The following is a 22,293-nucleotide window of genomic DNA, read 5'->3' on the forward strand; positions in this document are numbered from 1 at the left end:
AATTCCAGTTAAGCTTCAGCTTTTCTTATTCCATTACTGCACAACTGGACTATGTCCCTGCAGTCCTTTTAGTTCTTCCTCCTGCGTATTTCTTTTTTACATTGGAACAGTCAGGAGGTCCCTCTTCCCCCATGCTGGCTTTCTTCCATGCTGCCTCTACATACTGCACAACGAAATGAACAGTACTCTTGGCTTTGAGGAAGCTGTCCTTAAAGACCAACGAGCTCTTCTGGCTCCTTTTGCTTTTCAGGGGAGCCCTCTTTGAGAAACTACCAGGTAGACCCTGAACTAGGTCAGTAGGTAAAACCTGCTGCCATGAGAGGGAGGACTGTTATGATATTTGTCCGGCTGACTTATTGCAGGATTTTTAATTCCACAGTCTCATGGTTGCTGCAGGTGAACCTTGGTGACCTCTTGACCTTCACATTTCAGATGAATTCTTCCTTGTTTGTGAATAATAAATCCAGAGCGTCTTGACGCATCAGTTGCCTGTGTCAAGAAAATACCTTCTGTACACTCCAGAAACCACCTGGATTGTGCCAAATCACACAGCACTTCCAGTTAAAGTACGCACGAGTCAGTCCTAAGGCCTGCAGTATTGTAAGATGACTCTGTTGACTTCTTCTCCTTGATCAAGTTGAGTGACTTGCGCAACATTGCCTGTGTTGCTTTACCTCCTTCTCCTTGCCAACAAGCACTCAGCTGTCTCATCACCTGTCCCCTGGCAAAGCTCAGGGTGCTCATCTGCATAAAGCACAAATGCTCCTCACCCTTTCCACCCTGTCTTTCCTAAAGAGACTGTGTTCATTGTCTGGAATTCTGTAGTCATTTCAGCTATCCCATCATTTCTCTAATCCAAACAAAATCCTAATTTTGCAGTTGTGTGTGGACTAGTAATTCCTCTTGTTTCTTGTGCTGCATTCATTTACCAATACTTGAGATGATGAGCACTGAGCCATGATGCTCAATTCTGTACCTGTTCAATAACTGCAGATTTGTGGGTAGAGAGGGAATCTTCATTCTGTTGCTGGAAGTCACAGGCTTATCTCCATTTTGAAAATTTCTATTTGTTGTTATTTTGAATATAGCCTCTAGATGGCCCTATTTCCTTGCGCGGTGGGGCTTGGGTTTTTTGTCTGTGCAGGACTGAAGTTTATCCCCTCTTTGTCCATTCTACAGACAGCTCATGTGCTCCTACAGCTTTTTTATTTTCTGACTCATACCATATCAAAGAGAGAACTTCTAGTCAAAGATGGGACTGTATTTTAGAATAGGATCTTTCAGCCTGAAATACGAGATGGAGGGAGAGATGTGGCAAAGATCTGTCTACGGTAAGTGGTAGGGGAAATGGATATTTGCTGTCTTTTCTTCTAGAAGAGCCTCACATACCAAATGGAGGAAGGGGAAAAAGTGAGAGTTAGGATCAAAGCATGGAAAAGATAGTTCTCCATCTGGAGAATTATGGAGCTCCTTGCTAGCAACAGTGACTGCTAAAAGTTTACCTACATTTGTGTTGTGTGGAAGAGGGATTTTTTGGGGGGGCTATCACTCACAGAAACCCTATGGCTCTGGAGGTCTTCCACCAGCAATTTTTCAGAAAGTGGAGGAATTTTTCTGAGACTGTGTAAATGTGTTTTTTCTCATTCTATTCTTCCTTACTTGATCATCTACAGTTGACATGAAAGTGTTGGCGATAGAATCCTGGATTAAATGAACTGTTGGTTTTACCTGGTGTAGCTGTTGCTATGCTTTGTCTCTTAATCTTTATGCTCTCAAATTTGACCAGCTGAGTGTGTCTGCCAAAAGCAGATCTGAAGTCTCTCTCAAAATTGCTAGCACTTTGAGTGCATTCTGGACACCTTGATTCTAGGCTTCTCCACAGCAATGGCTTTTCATGCCCTCCAGGGATAATTTGAAAGAGAGCTTACTTGTTACTGATCTTTATTAATGGAGTCTGAAGTCAAGCAACACACCCAACTACAACCTTCTAAGAATAAATAATGCAGTTAACATTTAAAAAACTACAGCTTGTCTTCTAGAAAGTAGTGTTTGAAGAGATCTTCAGAGCAAGTGAATGGCAGATGAACAGCTAAACGTGAACCTTTGTTCCTGTGTTGTGACAAAATTAGTGGCCAAAGTTCTTGAATTCATAAACAGGAAAATGTTAGGCTTAAATGGCACCAATGAAACCACTTTTCTGCAGTCATATTCTTATTTCTGGTTTTTGCTTCAAAAAGGGAAATTTGAGGGCTTCCAGGGAGTTGCTGCAAAAAAATACTTCAGCATTTGAGAAACAAGCTTTATACTGGAAAGCCTAAAAGAATTTAAGTTTTCTTCATCCAATGGAAGATTAAGGAGGTCTCTAATATCTGCAAATGGGAGCTGTATATTCAGCTCATTCTCCCATTGGTGGAAAGATGTTTCTTTAAAGTGGCAAGAACACAACTGCTGCCTTTTTGATCCACTGGATTTTGCAAACTAGAAATCGGGCACACTTCTGTTCTAGCCAGGCTATAAGGAAAACCTTGCAGTTACAAGACTGTGGAATAGTGAGAGCATGACTGTGCAGTTCAGAGTAACTTGAAGATACTGTTCAGAAGCTCTTAGGCTTACTCATTGTTTTTATTTCCATTTACATGTATATTTTGGCAGAACTGACATCTAAATATGCATGTAGTCAGTCACTTAGCAGGTATCAGTGCTTGCAGCTGTAGAAATTATTAAAAGGTATTTTCAATTGTTCAGTGACAAGCAAACAGTAAAAAACTCAGATCCACAACAAATTGTGTGACTTAAGATAACTGAATTATAAATACAGTAGTAACTTAATTATATCCTCAAATTATTATTATTTTTTTAAGGATTGCATTCATTGCTTCTTCCTGTCTATACCATCAGTATAACGAGATCATAGAATGGTTTGGAAAGGACCTTGAGTTTTAACCCTCTTGCCATGGGCAAGGACTCCTCACACTAGACCATGTTGCCCAAGGCTCTGTCCAACCTGGCCTTGAACACGGCCAGGGGTGGAGCATTTACCACATCTTTGAGCAGCCTGTTCCAATGTCTCAGCACTCTCACAATAAAGAACTTCTTCCTTATATCTAACGTGAAATTCCCCTGTTTTAGTTTGAACCCATCACCCCTTGTGCTATCACTGCAGTCCTTGATAAACAGTCCTTCTCCAGCATCCCCGTAGACCCTCTCAGATACTGGAAGACTGGTATGAGGTCTCCACGCAGCTTCTCTTCTCCAGGCTGAACAGCCCAAACTTTCTCAGCCTGTCTTCATACAGGAGGTGTTCCCAGCCCCCTTATCATCCTCATGGTCCTCCTCTGGACTTGCTCCAACAGACCCATGTTCTTCTTATGTTGAGCACTGCTTATTAGTGAAAAATCTGCTGATAGCCAGTTGTGAAATTATCTCCAAATTGTGGGTCAAACCTTCTTGACTAGAGAGGTGTAGCTGTGTATCATGTATAAACTACTTCTAGTTAAATGAGCTAAATTTGGTCAGAATGATGAAAGTGTACAAGGAAGAGACTTCTTCCTCTCTGAAATTACTATGTATTACTGCGTAGAACTCAAAAAGCTCAGCTTCAAAACTTGCAACGTGGTATTTTAGTATCTTTCCGTGGAATATTTGTTCAGTTGAATATTAAAATCTGTGAATTGTGAAAAAAGCGCTCTTGAATTTAATGGCTCTCCTTTAGATTCTTAGGTAACTCCTATTTTATTGATAGCAATTAAATAGAGGAAGCTTGTTTATAAGTTTTAAAAAGCAGGTTATATAGGCACTACACCACTTTTATTAGCTTAAAACTAAATCAGATCGCTTTTGAAGTATGTATGTGGTATGAAGGTCAAAGGAGGTGATCCTGCCTTTCTTCTCTTGTGAGACCCTACTTGAAGTGGTATGTGCAGTTCTGGTGTCCTCAACGTAAGAAGGACATCGATCTGTTGGAGCAAGTCCAGAGGAGGGCCATGAGGATGGTAACAGGGCTGGAACACCTCCCTTATGAAGACAGGCTGAGAAAGCTGGGGCTGTTCAGCCTGAGGAGGTGATGGCTGCGTGGAGACCTTACAGTATCTAAAAGGGGGGCCTACAAGGTTGCTGGAGAGGGACTCGTCATGAGGAACTGCAGTGGTAGTGATAAGACAAGGGGTTATGGGTTCAAACTTAAACAGGGGAAGTTCAGGTTAGATATAAGGAAGGCGTTCTTTACTGTGAGGGTAGGGAGACACTGGAACAGGTTGCCCAAGGAAGCTGTAAATGCTCCATCCCTGGCAGTGTTTAAGGCCAGGTTGGACAGAGTCTTGTGTGACATGGTTTAGTGTGAGGTGTCCCTGCCCATAGCAGGGGGACTTGGAGCTAGATAATCTTAAGGTCCTTTCCAGCTATTCTATGGTTATTTCTTGCATAAATTAACAAAATGAAAAATACCGTTATTTCAGTTTAGGGGTTTCTGCCACCTTTTTTTCTGATTTCGTAGGTGACTTGTGTAAATGTAAAAAAAAAAATTAAAAAAGTTCTTCATTATAGAAACAAAATACAGTGTTGAGAATATCAAGCATATCTTTGTGAATAACAAAATGAAAACAGGAAACTGTGCAGATCAAGCTGTGCATAACAGTGCTGACTTGTTACATTCTGGGTAGATTTTAATGTCATCTTAAAAGTTCTAGTTTTATTTTTATCTAGCAAGCACAGAAGGTAACAAATACTGTATGTATGAAACACGTAATGGAAATTCATGGAACATATAGTAAAGTTTTCATGAAGCGTTAGCAATTTTCATTTTAGCCTGTGTGGACTTGGGGGTGATAACTTCTGATATTTCTTCCTCTCAGAATTTCCTAAACTGTATGTTTTTAAATGACTAGTCTTAAATTGTGACACTTTGTATTAGGAAAAACACTTTAAATAAAAATTCTAATTTATTAAGAAACAAAGAATCTCAGCCTGTTCTACCATAAGGTTAATTGGTAAAATTGCCAATTGTAAATAGAGCATATTTGTATTTTGTTACTGAATTTTTAATACTTTTTTCCCAGGCAAAAGATAAACTGAAACCATTTATTGAGTACTTTAACTGCATTAAAAATGGACTGTTTCATTGTGTGGTAGTTCAAATTTTTGCTCTGAAGAACAGTGTTCTGTTTTTTTTTATTTCTGCATTCCCTGAGTCATACTTATTTCACCTTTCCCAGCATGATTTTTCAGAAGTATTCTAAGTTCACTAGTCAAAATAGGACTCTATGAGATTTTTGTAAGTCAGCATAATTAATACATGTGGTTTTGTCTTCCATTTGTAGAAGAGGTGGAAAAGGAGACAGGAAAGGAAAGTAAGGAAGATAAAGAAGAGGAGGCCCACAAAGAAGAGGAGAAACACACTGAGAGAAGTACGCAATGTTAAAGCCATTATTCTTTGCTGCTGGCTCATGTTAAAAGCACAGAATCATTGAGGTTTGAAAGATTATCTACTCCAGACCCTCCACTCAAAACCAGGTCAAGTAGAGCAGTCCGGGCAGGTTTTGAGTATCTCCGCAGATGGTAACTCCAAAGGAGTTCCCCTTCCAGTGTTTGACTGCTCTCACAGTAAAAATGTTTTTATACGTTTGAATGGAATTTCCTGTATTTCAGTTTGCATCCGTTTCTCTCATCCTTTCACAGGTACTAAGAGTCTTGGTCTGTCTTTTTTCACTCTCCACCCATCAGGTAATTTACACACATTATAAAATCTTCCCTAACTGCCTTCTCCAGTTGAACAATGCCAGCTATCATTTCCTCATGTGCATGTCCATAAAACTTCTTGGTGGCCCTACCCTGAGCTCCAGTATGCTCACATCTTTCTGGTATTTAGAAGCCCGGAATTGCACACAGGACTCAATTTAGTCTCATAGCCCTGTTTAGAGTGGAATAATTACCTCCCTTGATCTGCTGACGATACTTTTCCTTACTCAGCCAAGGATCTTACTGGCTTTTTTTGCCAGCAGTGCGCATTGCTGGCTCACATTCAACTTGGTATACATGGAGACCACAAGGGCCTTTTCTGCAAAGCAGTTTTCCAGGCAGTCAGTTCCCAGTCTGTACTAGTACATGGGTTATTCCTACCCAGCTCTAGGACTTTGCAACTTAATGAGGTTCCTGTTTGTCTATTCTTCCAGCTTGTCAAGGTGACACTGAATGGCAGCATAACCATCTAGCATAGCAACCACTCGTTCCAGTTTTGTATCGTCTGCAAATTGTTGAGGATGCCTTCTGTCCCATTATCTAAGTCATTTATGAAGATGTTAGTGTTGTTACCAGTTTAATCTGCTGCTGTACATTACTAGCAATGAGCTCCAACTGGACTTTTTGCCACTAATCACAGCTGCAGTTGAGCCAGTCCATTTATCTAGGCCATACATTGTGAGTTTGTCTCTGAGGATGTTTTGGGTGTCAGAAGCATTGCTAAAGACAAGAGAAACAGCATCCACTGTTGTCAGCTCATCCACCAAGCCAGTTCTCTCATTATAAAAGGCTGTCAGGCTGTTGAAGCATGATTTCCCCTTGATAAACCCATTCTGACTATTCCCCATCACCATTACCTTAATGTGTTTAGAGATGGTTTCTAGAATTACTTGCTTCATCATGTTCCCAGGGATTGAGGTGAGGCTGACCTTCTCTAGTTCTCTGGGTCCTTCTTGCCTTTCTTGAAGATTAGAAGAAAGTAAATGTCACTTCTGTCCTCAGGAACCTTCTGCTATTGCCATGACCTTCCAGAGGTTGAGAATGGCTTTGCAGTCACCTCAGGCAGGTCTCTTGGCACTGGTGAGTGCATCCCTCTGGCTTGGGTGGACTTGCGTACGTCCAGTTTGTTGCCTGCCTTTGCTCCAGCCAGTCCCACTGGTCTCGGGGAGCTGGCATTGCTGAAGACAAACATCACTGAAGTCTGAGGCAAAGAAGTCATTGAGCACCTGGGCTTTATCTGTGTCCTTTGTCACTTGCTCCCGTGTCTCATCCAGCAGGGGGAACATATTTTCCCTGATTTTTCTTTTGCTGCTGGTGTGCTGGTAGAAACCCTCTTGTTGCCCTTCACATCCCTTACCAGATTCAGCTTAAAGTGAGTTTGGCTTTCCTAATGCCATTCCTACCCACATAGTGCCTTTATCTTTTCTCACTGGTCACCTGTCCCTTGCAGATGGGGGCTCCCATCCCCTGCAGGCAGGGAGTCACTTGCTGCTAATACGCAGTGCTGCTGCATGGCTCAGGCTTAGCCAGTTCAGTCTTTTCACTGGGCACAGCTCCCAGTCCCGTATCTGTTACGAGGGCACTTGAACCAAATCTGTCATTGTCCTTTGCATCCACAGGCAGAGCAGGAGCTGCTGTCTTCGTGTTTTCAGTTAGGAGTCTCCATTTCCCATGTGGATAAGCTCAGACTCTTGACTACTTTCTTTGGTACAGCTAGGGGTTGCAGTTCTTGAGGCTGCAAGGTCTTGGAGTATATCCAGTCAGTCTCATGATTTTTGATTCTGTGCCATCCCCTGACTGCCTCCCATAGCTCCTTTAGCTTGGCAATGCAGGTTTCTCGCTTCTTGCGACATCTGTAGCCAAGAAGCTCATCTTCCTCTGCCATTACTGCAGCCAGACTGGGAGGCCCTAGATAAGCTCTGCAGCCCAAGACTTGCAAAGCCTAATCTTCCCCCAAAATAGCTCAGTCTAGGTGGAGGCTCTGATTTTACTGTGAGAGTTGTTCCAGTGGCTGCTGGAGTACGCACTGTGTGGCACATAACCACCATTACTGAATGCAGGGACCATCCTCTTTCTGTACACCCTGCTGTACAAAGTCCTGTGTTAGCTGCTCACTGGGAGCTGCACTTGAGGCTCAGCAGTAATACAGGTGTGCATCTCAAACCTGCTGAAAGGGTGTTTGAGTCTCCATAAGGAATCAGCTGGGATGCAAGCACAAAGCACCCTTTGACCAAGAAGAGCTGACACAGCTCATTAGAATTTGCTGGGAATTCCTAGAAGTCACAGCCTCCTTTAGATAGCCTTTCCTCTAGCAGCGAGCACCCTGAAGCTCTCTAAAGAGAATCTTAACTGCAGTAAGATCAGATAGAGCATCTGCTTCAGAACAAGTTACCTGAATATTAAACATGTTCCCTTAAGTATGTAAGTAGCTCTTTGATGTTACAAATTACTTGTGCCATTCAGAATTAAGACTTTTCTAGAGAGACTGACTGGGAGTAGGAAAGAGTTGTATGAAAGAGCCTAATAAACTTGTCTTCAGTAGTCTGGGCATAGTGTTCTAACTGTTTAGTTTTTCTTTTCTATTTCTACAAGTTTTTCTGATGGATGAAAGAAAGGTGTAGATGTAGCTCTTTTTTTCTGTAATGACATGGAATAGTGGAAAATGAAGGGAAAAAAAATATTAAAAACTCATACCTTAGACATTTATAGTGCTTGCAAATACTCAGCATTCTGCAAATATTTATGAATTGCCGCCCTGTGGTACTACAAAAGTTACCTAAACTTTGGGGCCCTATGCTTTCACAAACTTTAAAAAATAACCTAGGTTGACATGCAGATTTTTTTAATCATTTTCAGCACATTAATGCTTTTCTAGTGCAGTTAAAAATATCAAAAATCAGATCAGACTGGAACTAGCAAAATTTAACCATCAAAAAATCTAGACTAAGAGAAAAAAGTTACAAATATGACTCAGAGTATATGTAATACACGTAAAGAAAAAAATTACGGCAGTGGAAAGTAACTATTTGTTATGCTCTTTCAGTTTCCAGCAAATCTTCATTGATGTACTACTCATTCTGCCTTTATCATCCTCAGGTTTGGGGTGGAGGGGTTGGGAGCTATGGTCTTTGATGTTTTGAGAGCAGTCAGGTACCCGCAGTATGCTCTATAACTTCCCTTCCTTGTAATTTCCATAGGCTTAATACAGTGTCAGGAGGTGGAGGAGTTAATGAGGTCTCTTTTGTGCTTCATTGCTGTGATGGAAATTACTTTTATGATATAGCTCTGATATGAGCCTTTTCTTTTGTTAGATTTTTACTTTCCTTCTTACCCAAGAAGTAAGAAAAAGGATTGAATGTTATTTTCAGTCAGGGACTGGAGATGCAGGGTGAAACTTTATGGCAGGTGGGGACAAAGGTTCATTGCTGACACAGGCAGGATCAAATGTAGGTTATTTTATCTGGAATCCTGAGGAGAGGATTCTTTTTGCAGAAGAGGATTTTGTTTTGTTTCTGGGAAGCCATGTTTCATTACAGAATGGTTGTGATAGGAGCAGGAAGAGCTGGAGGCAAGTTCTGAAGAAGGGAATAGTGGTATTAGAGCCATTTTACATTTGGGGCAGTAGTTTGGTGGTGAGTCACAAAGTGGAACTCACAGGGAGGCCAGTGTACAAAGACCAAAGGGGCAGCGTAATGCTTTGATTTCATCAAACATCTTGGTTTTCTAGAGATGTTCTTACAGGTTTTGGATGAAAAAGCTTGAACTGGGGACAAATAAGCTTCCTAATAATCACAGCATTCTGCAGATAACCCGTTTTTTGAAAGTTTCCTCACAAGTAGTTGCATCTCATTGTTCCAGGTGAAGTGTCAAGGAGAAAGCGTTCCAGATCTGAGGACATGGATAGCATTCATTCTAAACGTCGTCGATATATGACAGAAGATTATGAAGCAGAACTCCAAGTAAAAATTACAGCCAGACAGGATGTTGACCAAAAATTACAAAAGGTAGAATGGAGGTGTAGAGATGGCAAACGCATCTGCTTCCCACCCCCTCTCCCCTCCAACACTTTTTCTGGAGTTGAGAAATTTGACATAATTCAAGTAACAAAGGTGTCTTCATACATATGGAGTCCTATATAGCCCTACTTGTAAGAGACTAAATATTATTTGGAAACTATGCTGCAAGAATTACATTTGAAATGTGTGAAATATTTAAACTCTTGAACTTCATCTTAGAGAGATTTCAGTGTGGTAAAGGTTTCTATGTGCTGCACTTTATTGTGTACCTAGCTTTAAAACCACTCTGTTTCCAAACCAGAGTGCAGTCACCATTGTGTCTTGCTGATTTTTAGAGCTGTTAATTGCCTGTTTGCGCCATTAATATGTAAAGAAGCCTATGGTCTTGAAGAAAAAATTTTGTGTCCTTCTTCCATTAGTTAGCTAATGCATGTTGTAACTTCATTAATGTAAGATGCATGTAAGAACCATGTTTGTTTTGTTTCCTAAGGAATTTTTTTGCACTGCAGTAGGTATGGGAGGGGGAAAACAAATAAATAAGTGCATTAGGTAAACTTTATGGAAATCAGTCTCTCTCTCCTTTTTTAGCTTCTGATAAAAACCCAACACAGCATTTCTGCTAGGGAAAATGCATTGCAGAAATGAAGTTTTGTTGCATGGCATTAGTTTCTGTTCTTTGAGTGCCAGTGTCCCTCTCAAAACAGAGGAGTAATAGGAAAAATCAGTCTTGTGTAAACACAGCAGTTTATGGAAAATATCTTCTCTTGTTAAGGTTCTTTTTATATGTATAAGGTTTTATACACATCGTACTGCAGTTAAATTAATTTATTGAATTGATGGCAAAGAAGTACTAGTTGTATTTGCCAAAATATATGTAGAAACGTTTCTTAGCTGTGCAAGCGTATGCTTACGAGTGACTACAGATTTATTCGATTTGCAGGGCACAACTGTTGTCATTGTTCTGTTTGTAGCAGGGTACTTGTTAAGAATTGAAAGTATTTTTATAGATAGTCTCCCAAATTCTGGGATTGCATTGTTATTTTTCTTCTTTCTTTATATAATAATTTTGCAGGTTATCCAGAGACTATTAGATGAAAAATTTACTGCTTTACAGTGTGCTGTGTTTGACAAGACTCTGGCGGACCTGAAAACACGAATAGAGAAAGTAGAATGTAGCAAAAGGCATAAAACGGTGCTTACTGAACTACAGGTGAGTGTGTGTTGGACTGTATACTGTAGTCAGATTTAAAACTAAGGTCCTCAGCATTTTATAGTAAGTCTCCTGTAGTTGTCAATAGGGAAGTTATTTTGACCCCACAGAGAGAAAAGGATGGGGGGAAGCAGCAAATACTGATGTTGCTTTTGAATTGTAAAATTCTGTTTTCCTACTCAGAAAGAAGAAAGCAACCAATTAATCATCAAAAAAAGAATCCAAAGCAAATATTCTTTCTGGCAAACTGTTACTAAACTGCTTTTCCACTCTTCTGTTACATTTAGACATTTTTCAAATAGGTGTTAAATACCTTATACCTCTATAAAACCAGAAATTTGCTTAAAATCAGAAAAGCTGCAGATAGGAGAAGACAGTAGCACTGGATTTTGTACAGCGTTGAAACAAAGAAACATCGCATGCTACTTGTCCATGTTATTTCCCCAGAAACTAAATAATTACGTTCTATCAAGGAGGCAAATAGCTAGTGTTAAATGCAGTATGCTTTCTAACATTCTTTATAGAAATTATGTAGATAGCGGTGGCATGAGGAACATCGCAAATGTAAAAGAATTTTGAAGTGACAGTTAAAAGCTTATGTCATAACAAATTAAAGCAATAAGGCCATTTTACCTTGAAGATAAAAAAAAGTATAGAGTTTGCCAGACCAGTTCGTACTACATAACTCTTCCCACTCACCACCCCAGATGTTTTTTAACTTGAGATGCTTTCAGTGTAGTTGTGTATCAGTGTCTTTAGCCATTAACTGCAGTGCCAAATTAATAACATTGTATAAGGCTGCGGATGTGTTGATGTTACTGTACTTGCAGTCTAAGCTCACGTGGTTTTATTACACAAGGTGTTCCAAAACACCTCTATGTCGTAGAATAACAGAAATTGAAATAAAATGTAACTAAAGGCACACTATAATTGTAGCTTGTGATGTTCCTTTGTAAAAATGTGAAAGAGGTGAGGTTTCTGAATGGACCAGCTCTTTTTAGGTAAGAAGTTCTGAAATTGTAGTCTGTTAAAGTTGCTCTTTTTAAAGAAAAAACAACTTCAGTTCTTCTAGTGTTAACCTAGTGTTTTCAGGAGTTTGTAAAAAGAATTTAACTCTCCTGTGCAAACTAAAAAAAACCCATAAACAAGTACGTGCTCAGAGCAAGGGCACAACTACTGCTTCCAGAATAAGTCGGCCATCAGAGCTGCAGTGTAGACAGCATTAATTATAGAAAGCATGGTCACAAAATGGTATATTAAGGGAAGCACAAGAAGTAAATGCAAGATGTAAGAATGGTTGCATATGAAGGTAATGAACCTGAGACCTGAGCATCAAATAGAGTAGAACATACCTGAGAGCAGGGTATGTGATACAGCATATGTCAGTGAGAGGGAGGAATAGGATAAGTGGGGGAAGAATAAATAATACGAAAGATAAAAGGGGTTACATTTTTCAATACAGTTGGAACGTAAGATGTTGAAATAGTCAGATGCTTTCAGTTGCTTTCATTCATGCAGAATATCACATGAACCTTTGCAGGATGGGTTCTGTTTGTGCAGTTGTGAATAGGACAGTAACTTGTCTTTATCTTGACTGGTACACGTGTGTCTTTTTGCTGCTCTTAAGTTATATAGTTGTACCGTGTTTCAGTGGAGGAATAATTTCCCCTGGTATGAATACAGCCGTCGACTTCATGTTTTAATTATATACCTTATAGTTCGTATAACTTCTTTGATGGTTCTTGGGGAGGATACTTACGGTTTTGTTTGCTTGTTTTCTTTTTCCCATTTAGGCTAAAATTGCTAGATTGACAAAGCGGTTTGGAGCAGCCAGGGAGGACTTGAAGAAAAGACAGGAAGTAAGAACTAGATTTGTTTGTTTATTTTTGACTTAGCTTTAACCTTGTGTTGAAAAATAAGGAAACTTTATATGCAGAAAGATGTGACCTCACAAAGTAGGTTTGTTTTGTTTGGTTAAAAGCAGTGATATAAAAGAGTATCCTTTTAGTAGCTGTTATGTAATTCTGATTTGTACAGAAGGTTCTTTAGGCATTAATAGTGTGAAAGCACCTTAAACTGTATGTAATTAACTCTAATTTACTTCAGTAAATAAGCATGAATCCCAGTACCCTGATTTTGGGGATAGAAGGGTACAGTTTGTCACCCCATACAATCAATAGCATTTGTCTGTGTCTGGAATAAATATTTTAGGTTAATTACTGTGAAGAAGTGGAAGCTTAGAAGTCCATTAATTTTCTCAGAAGTTCTTATTCTCATCATATAAATACCTGAAGGAAGAGACTTGCAAAAAAGGGAGGATGTAGGAGAGGACCAAGGAGGTTTAGGGAGATTTAAAACATGTCAGCTTCTCCTGCAGTGTTGTTTCTAGAAAATTTCTCTCTCACACAAATATGAATGAAGTATAATGAAATGTAATGAAAGCATAAGTTTACAAGCTGACTTACGGTTATTTTGTTCTGGCTTTCCCTTGCTTCCCCCACCACCTTCCTCCTCCTTCCCTCCTCCTCCCCTCCCCCCGCTTTGTTGTTTGTTTTTTTGTTTTGTTTTGGTTTTTTTTGGTAGACTTCACCAAATACACCTCTGTCTTCAGCAAAAACAGCAAGTGACACTGCAAACACAACCAATGTGATATATCGGTAAGCAAAACACATCATTGTGCCCATGTAAAAATTACAGCAGAACACTTGAAATACCTAATGTAATGAATAATCTTTGTATTTTCAGTTTGGTTTTTTGCTGTTTTTTTCTTGCGGTATTTTTTAGTTAGTGTTCTTCCATTTCCTTCATTATTCCTCAGTTGTAAAATTCGGTTTTCTTTCACAGAAGTCATAAATGGACATTTTTGAATCCATTCTTAGGTGAACAGAGATGAGTGTTGTTTCAGCAGCTAAAATATAATGGGTAAAATGGAAGTTTAATTTCAAGGACGGATCATGAGGATGGTAAGGGGGCTGGTCACCTACCATAGGAACGCAGGCTGAGAAAGTTGGTGCTGTTCAGCCTGGAGAAGAGATGGCTGTATGGAGACCTCATAACAGCCTTCCAGTAAGGGGGCCTACGAAGATGCTGGAGAGGGACTCTTGATCAGGGACTGTAGCGATAGGACAAGGGGTGATGGGTTCAAACTAAAACGGGGAAGTTCAGGTTAGATATAAGGAACAAGTTATTTACTGTGAGAGTGCTGAGGCTCTGGAACAGATTGCCTAAGAAAGTTGTGAATGCTCCATCCCTGGCTCTGTTCAAGGCCAGGTTGGACAGAGCCTTGGGTAACATGGTCTAGTGAGAGGCGTTCCTGCCCATGGCAGGAGGGTTGGAACTAGATGATCTTAAAGTCCATTTTAACTCAAAACCATTCAGGGATTCTATGAAGGGAAAATTCTCATAATGAAAGGCAAATGTAGTGCAAGCACTTGAAAACTTACAAATAATTCTGCATTTATTTTTTTTTTTTTTAGTAGGGGAATATTCAAAGCTAATTTGCATGGAAGCATAAAATAAATGGGTTTAGAAAATCTTAATGGAAAGAATAGCAGTAAAATAAGGGGTTTACACTGTACTGTTCATAATTATACCCACTGTGGCTTATTGAGAAATGCTAACTGAAACTTTGTTCCTTAGAAATGCCAACACAGTGAGGCAGATGCTGGAGACAAAGAGGAATATAGGAGAGAGCACACCAGCAACTTTTCAAGCCCCTGTGAATGCAGGTTAGAACCTATCTATGGACTACAAATACACTTCTCTTCTTAAAAGTTTTCTAGCTTTCCATTAAATAACTGACTGAACACAGCAAAATTGGTATTTATGACTTCTTATTTTCTAATATCAAAAATCATTATTTTAAGCTCCTTATCACATTCCCAGTTTACATTCATGTAGTCTGCTTACCAAGTAATGGGAAAACTGTATTGATTTGGCCAACCAGAGCATGTGGGTAAATTACATGCTTCAGCAAACGGCAGTCTGGGTATGGCAGCAAAACTTGCAGTCTCTCAGCTGCTGAGAAGTGAAACGTGTGGCTCACGGGCCAGTATTTTGTACTTGATCATAAGATGCTGATCTTACCCTCTGCCTAATTGCTACTAGAAATTGAATGGGGAACTAAAGGAAGTCATAAGCCCCATTTCTTAAGGGAGTAAAGTTAATTTTAGTTTCTAATTAAAATTTTATAGGGAATGTAGAATCAAATCCACTATTAATTATATTCATGTTAATCCTTGGTTTGAAAAATAGTTTAGCTAATATTGAATACTGAATCTTCTCCACTGAATCTTTTCATAGTAGGTATATACTGACTTTCTTATTGCATTGTTCTTATATTGTATTGTTCTTGTGATTTAATCCTGAAATCTTGTTTCTCGAAAGTGTCTTCTCTCACACATTCTTGGTTTCAGTAGAATTTTCTGGATACAAGGTCCTTCCTATACAAAGTTAGTTGGTCATAACTAACACGAGTGTTTAAAACACTATATTTCATGTATTTTCAACAATTCATTTTTTGAGCTTTCTTTGAGCATGTTTGTGTCATAGTTCTTTGTAGATACTTTTTTTTTTTTTGCTATTATATATAGTTTATCAAACAGGAGCACAATATTAATTGGGTCTTTAACTAGACCATTGAGTATCAGAGCGTACATCAGAAAAAAAAGAGTATCTATAGCATTTTTGGGCAAAAAAGTTAATAATATACCACATTTTTTATAGAATCATTTGGGTTGGAAGTGACCATTAATTAAAGATCGTCTAGTCCAGCACTTCTGCCACAGCCCAGGACATCTTTTTTTGTAGACCAGGTTGCTCAAAGTCGTGCCCAGCCTTACTTTAACACTTGCAATGATAGGGCATTCACAACTTCTCTGGAAAACCTCTTCAAGTGACTCACCACACTAATCATAAGTCATTTCCATTTGCTGTGTTGGAGCGAAACTTCCCACTTGATTCAGTGACTTACATTTTGTTGGTTTTGGGATTTTTTTTTTGTTTTCTTTGTGTAGTGCCAGCTTCCAGTCTTGCTGCTCCTCCAGCACTTGTCAGTGGACATCCTAAGCCTCCAGTGACCTCTACCAGCAATTTGACAACAACAGTTCTTCCCACAGCTAACACAGCTACTGTTGTAGGCACCAACCAAGTGCCCAGTGGCAGCACTCAGTCAGTGTCTGTCTCGTTGCAGTCTTTGCCTGTAATCTTGCATGTACCTGTGGCAGTATCATCCCAGCCTCAGCTCCTGCAAGGCCACACAGGAACTTTGGTCACTAACCAGCAGTCAGGCAATGTTGAGTTTATATCCGTACAAAGCTCTTCTACAGTTGGTAGCCTTACCAAAACTACAGTGTCTTTGGCATCAACTAACCCACCTAAACCAAATAACAGCCCATCTGTGCCCAGTCCTAGTATTCAGAGGAACTCTCCAGCCAGTGCTGGGTCAATAGGCACAACGTTGGCAGTACAGGCTGTTTCTACTGCACATCCTGTTGCCCAGGCCCCAAGGACTTTGCCCACAGTGGGTACTTCAGGACTTCATAATGCTACCAGCAGTCGAGCTCCCCTACAGATGAAGATTCCCCTTTCTGCATTTAGTAGTACAGCTCCTGCTGAACCACCTGCCGTTACAGCGCCCAGAGTTGGTAAGTTATGTTTGAATGTTGACACTGGGAAGACAAAAAGGGAAACACCAAACTGCACTCCGGTGGAAATTTATTAGTGTATTTTACTGAGATGCTGCTTCTGGGTTGCCTTTCTGTTGAAACTGTCATGATCAAAATCATATCTGTCATAAAAGTGTTTCCAGCCATTTTTTAAAACAGTGTCTCCTTAGAAGGAGTCAGCAGTGTAGCTCTGTAAGCTTTGTTTTATTTAGAGCTTTGTTTATATAATTTCTAGCATGAAGTCCGACACTCCTGCCATAAACAACTCAATACTTGTTTTTAATACAGTCTCTCAAAATAATCTAAACAAAGACATACAGAAATGGAAGTATAATTTTCACAACACTTAAAAGTGAACAAAATCTGAGGGGAGAAAAACTCAACTGAATACTAACTTAGTCCCAAAGTATTACATTTATTGAATTTAAAGTAAAGTCTCTGAACACAGTGTTCAAATTGTGTTAATATATACTGTTCAAATAACAGTATTGAGATTAACTATTTTAAAATACTCTTCATCTTCAGCCATGCCGTGATGATTCTCTGGTCTTCTGATTTTACATGCTATGATTTTTTTTTTTCTAAGGGGTCCTCAAGATTTGAGTTGGAATTATAGCAAGTTTCTCATTTTCAGGATAGAATGTTAAAATTAACTCAAGCAGAGCTTGACATCAGAACTAGTTTTAGCTGATTTTACCATCTCTAAATTACCTGTATTAAAACATGCCTTCCATAGAGTTGGATAGTTACAGGCCTTGTATTGATTTTTAGCTCTAAAGCTAATACAGTGATACAACACAATGTAAAAAGGATTGTGACATGTGAGGCACAGTGACCAAAGGCCCTGTGTGTCTAAAAATCATGTCTCATTTTATGCAGTTCAAGTAGCCTTAGTGTATACCCTAGTAGTTTTCTCACCAGAATTGAAACACTGCTTTGGGTTAGCACTGTTGCTGATAAACTCTGGTTAAAATTAAAAGGAATGAGAATAGAGAATTTGGATTTAAATGTTTACATAAAATATTTAAGCAACTTCTATTTAAGTTGTTAGTTTAGATGTACATTCGACTGAGCTAATAAAGGTACTTGGTCTCCCTGCACAAATTGTCTCAGTTATGTATTTTGCTGTCTAACCATCTGTTGTTCAGTCAGTTTTCTGTACAAAAAATGTTGAATAATCGTAGAACTTTTCAATTTAGTATCTTGTCAGTTTACATACAGAGAGAGGAGAGCTTGTAGTTATGCTTTGTCCTCAGTAGGCAAGGGAATTGTTCACAAAATGTTTTGGATGCATTGTCAGACTTCCAAGGAAGGGAACATACACTGCTTTTAGATTGGAAAGTGCCATTTTGCTTTTCTGTATCTTCTGTTCCTTTTGAAAAATGGCAGTAATCAAGCTTGAATACTTAAAATTGAAAATTAGAGCTGTAAAATAAGCCATGTACTAGGTGTTTTGTATCAAACAGTTTTGAATATTGCCTCCAAATTTGTGTAGTGGATAGCAGTATTTAGTACTGATTAGATACTGCAAATGAACAATTTCTTGACCCCTCAGAAAACCAGACAAGCAGGCCACCAACAGATACTTCGGCAAACAAGCGAACTGCTGAGGGAACACCACAGGTAGGTTGTTGATTGTTTCTATATAAAATTCTAAAGTTACAATCCACAGGAGAAAAGTTCTTTACCTTTATTGTTCATAAGGAAACAATTTTAGTTTCTTTTTTTGTGACATCATTTCTAGTTTCTGTCCATTTCTAATTTTCTTCTTCTGATACAGAGTATTACTTGGAGCATCTGCTTCTGATAATCTCAGAAGTTTTTTTCATGGAGTTCGGTAAATAGATGAGTTAGTAATTCAGGAGCACACTAAAAATTGTCTGATGAAACCAAGCCAACGTAAAAAAGAAAACCCTGCCCAGTTTTTGTCTTGGGTAACTTGAGCTTAAAGCTACAAATATTTTCTAAATTACTTCAGCTCTCTCATTTCCGTCCTAATCCAGAACCTAATAAGAATTGGAGTTCTAATATTTCTTTCCTGTATGTAAAAAAAAAAAAATCCAAGGAAGCTTTCTTCAAGAATAACTATTTCATGGTAAAGGAGAACTTGCGGTATTTCTGGATTCCTCATGTAAAATTTGTTGAACTTGCTTTGAAATTTAAAGATTAAAGTTAAGATATTTAAAATTATTCATCATTAATTTTCTTTCCATGTACAGATGCTTTACAAAGTACCTCATACCTACATTGTTGTTAACCTGAAGTCATTTTGTTAAGGGGAATAAAATTAATTTATTCTAGCGAAAATTTCCACATTTAGTACTGTTTCAAGGTACAGGTAAATCTGAATTGTATTTCAAAGCAAGAAGAAAATATACTAGACAAGACTGGTTTTCACCTGTTGCAGAAATAGTCTGGCAAAGATACTGTGCCTCACTCTGCCTTTTTATTAAGGCATTTCATAACGAATGGTTGTTTGGAACTTCATTTTTTCAAAGATACCTGTGGATTATAGCTATTAAAACATTTGTCAGTACTTGAGATGTAGGAAATCCAATACCAGAAGGGACGACAGATGTATGGTTTTAAGATTAAGATTTAATTTTCAGTATATTTTGGCAATTTTCTTCTTTGGTAGAGCCTGAAACTTAGAAAAGATTTTGGAAAAACAGATTGTGTGTGAGAATGCTATTTAGCAATGGAAGGTGAGCAAGGAGGAGGGAAAAAAGACACTTGATGCTGTCCGGGTTTCAGTATTCTGTTACAGCATATGTTTCTAGGCTTGCTTTCAGTCAAATCAGTTAAAGCATGTGTAATGCCATGGTTAATAAAGAAGGGCCTGATGCATTTTAATAGGCTATCGAAGTATGGAATTGATATGCGGTATCATTTGAAAAATTCAGTTAATGCCACCTGCTTTTTGTTATGTAAAATGCAAAGTATTATGTATTACTCCGCACTTCACAGCTCTCAGATCAAAAAGTAGTTCGCTGTATGCCGTATACTTGTGGCATATTTGATGGTACAACTTTGATCAATTGTTTCGAAAAGCAGTTGAAACAGGAGGAGACTTCATCAGAAAATAAAGAAGCACAGACGAATTTTAACTTCCCCGAGGATGTCCTCTTTGGCTTGGAGGAAGAGGAAGAGGATGCTAAGAGCATAAAAAACACCCACAAGCAGACTGGCTGGGCAGCTAACCTATTAAAACAATGGCTGGCCAAAAATGGCAAGGATCCTAGCTTTGAATTGGTCCCAGTAAATGAACTCAATGATATCTTAAGAGAGTTTTATTACACAATAAGAAATCATGATGGAAATACCTACAGTGTGGCAAGCTACAAGTCAATGCGTGCCGGTTTAAACCGGCATCTCAAAATGCCACCTTACAATCGTCAGATTTGCTTAATGAAGGACAAAGAGTTTGCTAGTGCAAACATGGTATTTGTGAGTGTGCTGAAGATGCTGCGCATGCAGGGAAAGGATGAGACTCACCACCATCCTCCTATAGCTGCAGAGGACTTGCGTAAGATTAAAGAATCTGGTGTGCTGGGATTGCACAGTCCACTGGCACTCGTCAACAAGGTGTGGTTTGATTTGCAGTTGCATTTTGCCAAACGAGGGAGGGAAATTTTAAGAGATCTGGCTCCAGATGCTTTTGTTGTTGAGAAGGACAAGAATGGGCGTCGATATGCTATGTTCAGGTATCCCAGCAAAGGAAAAAATGGAGAAGATCCTCATAAAATGGGTAAAATGTATGATATGCCAGGGGACCCAAACTGTCCTGTTTTTTCATTGGAGCTTTATTTGTCTAAGTTGCCTCCAGAGCCCCCTGCCTTTTACCTGCATCCTTTAAAGTTAACATCAGAGCAAATGCAAGAACAGCCTGTCTGGTACAAAAGAGAACCAATGGGTGTGAATTACTTAGGTACCATGATGCCCAGGATAAGTGTGGCAGCCAGGCTTTCTCAGCGATACACCAATCATTCTCTCCGAACTACCACCATCCAGCTACTGTGTGAAGCAGGACTGGGGCCTAGAGAAATAATGGCAGTGACAGGCCATCGCTCTGAATCTGCTATTAGACACTACTGGGGAGCTGCGGAAGTTCGCTACAGGGCTTGGTCAGATGTAATGGAGAATAATGCCCCCAGTTACCTTTATGGTAAGATCCCAAATGAAGTGATAAAAGAACCACTATCTGGTGCATCCACCTCTTCTATAAACCATGTTGTTCTAGAACAAAGCAAAATTTTATTTCCTAAGAAATCTGTGGTGCCACCTGGCGCTACCTCTGTGACTTTAGTCCCAGAGGGCCACCCAGCTCTGAATTCCAAAAGCCCCATACTGTTGAACCACAGTTCTTCTAAAGTGTTTCTCTCCAAGAACACGACCAGTGTGAACCTAACTGCTAGTCCCCTTCAAGGCTGTTGTAACAAACCTGTCTTTATAAAGGGTGTGATAAAACAAGAACCAATGACTTGATGCTCCTGTAATGGAACTGATTTCAAGTGAATTGCTGAAATTGAAGAATTATTGGATATGGTTTTTCACTTGATCTACTAAGGAAATTTCTTACAGTCTAGTTCAGCAAGAAGTATCCTGTTCGCACTCCTGAAGTGAGCTATGGAACAGAAACTTAAACAGAGCAGGGCTTGGAGTTTGTATGACTTTATGGCAGCTGGGACTCTAAGTGGCTAGGCAGAGTTATTTAAAAAGAAAAAAAAATGAGATACTTATTTCCACTTAGCTGAAGAGTAGTGCTTTCTTCACTAAGTGCATGGCTTTTATATTTTGTGAAGAGTGTATTTATTACACAATTTTGTGTCTGCTGGCACTAATGTAGCATCTTACAAATCAAATACTTGATTACTGAAGAACACAGAGAAAGTAGAAGCCGAATGAAATGGAGATACACTACAAATACATACATATGCATGAAACCACCTCAAATTGCTTGGCCACTGTCAATCTCTCTGTTCAAATTGTTATTGGACCTACCAGAGGATTGTGCTGCTTTTTTTTTTTTAATTCTTCTGAATTGTTTTTTTTCTGTGAGCTACCTATTTGTATTGAAGGTCTTTCTTTTCTTCTCATATTTAATATTTCTGGCTAAGATTGTGGTCATTCTGTCCTCCAAAGGCAGTACTTGATACAAATTGTATTAAAATTGGGATCACTTCAGTTGTGCATGAACTGGGGAAAATGCTCACAAAAGAGCTGAGGACAGGCTTGTTGCTTAAATGGCAAGTAATGAGAGTTGAAATGTTGTCTCTGTATGTGCTTATCTTGTGAGAGGTTTTTTGTATTTCCTCTCACCCCTTGCATTACATTTCACATTGTCTTTGCAGTATAGTCAGTATAGTTTTTGTCAGTATAGTATATAATTAACAAAAAGCACATCCTATTCTTCTCCACCAAACCCTACCCAAATATTGTTTTAACTTCTTTAGATTAGATCACTATAATAAAGTGATACCATTAATAAATTTTCCATAGGTGATTTTTACAGGTTAGAAATTCTCAGGATAGTGGATATGAATTTTGTCAGAGAATTGGAATTGTACTTTAAAAGGCTCTTTCATGAAAGATGAAAATTAAAAACTAGGAGGGCTGGTCATTGTTCGTTCTTAGTGAATCACACTTGAGAATCTAATTCATGGTTTGT

General features: G+C 39.0%; 1 protein-coding gene across 10 annotated transcripts in view; it reads left to right on the forward strand.

Moving 5' to 3' along the window:
- ATF7IP (activating transcription factor 7 interacting protein) overlaps positions 1 to 22,293 on the forward strand; it is a 107,109-nt gene that overhangs the window by 59,559 nt on the left and 25,257 nt on the right. For 4 of the 10 annotated variants that reach the window (XM_061450636.1, XM_061450637.1, XM_061450638.1 and 1 more), the window contains exons 3-11: positions 5,316 to 5,402; positions 9,592 to 9,737; positions 10,822 to 10,959; positions 12,753 to 12,818; positions 13,543 to 13,616; positions 14,599 to 14,687; positions 15,975 to 16,604; positions 18,181 to 18,248; positions 19,593 to 21,637. In XM_061450636.1, the coding sequence (XP_061306620.1) occupies positions 5,316 to 5,402; positions 9,592 to 9,737; positions 10,822 to 10,959; positions 12,753 to 12,818; positions 13,543 to 13,616; positions 14,599 to 14,687; positions 15,975 to 16,604; positions 18,181 to 18,248; positions 19,593 to 21,110 (2,816 nt within the window). In that variant the 3' untranslated portion in view covers positions 21,111 to 21,637. Of the gene's footprint in view, positions 1 to 5,315; positions 5,403 to 9,591; positions 9,738 to 10,821; positions 10,960 to 12,752; positions 12,819 to 13,542; positions 13,617 to 14,598; positions 14,688 to 15,974; positions 16,605 to 18,180; positions 18,249 to 19,592; positions 21,639 to 22,293 lie in introns of those variants that run through there. The other 6 variants (XM_061450640.1, XM_061450641.1, XM_061450632.1 and 3 more) reach the window with 5 other exon arrangements.

The sequence above is a fragment of the Pezoporus flaviventris genome, unplaced genomic scaffold (genome assembly GCF_033815535.1).
Source record: "Pezoporus flaviventris isolate CSIRO_AGI_PZ_B2104156 unplaced genomic scaffold, CSIRO_AGI_Pfla_v1 ptg000011l, whole genome shotgun sequence".
NCBI classification, from domain to species: domain Eukaryota; kingdom Metazoa; phylum Chordata; class Aves; order Psittaciformes; family Psittacidae; genus Pezoporus; species Pezoporus flaviventris.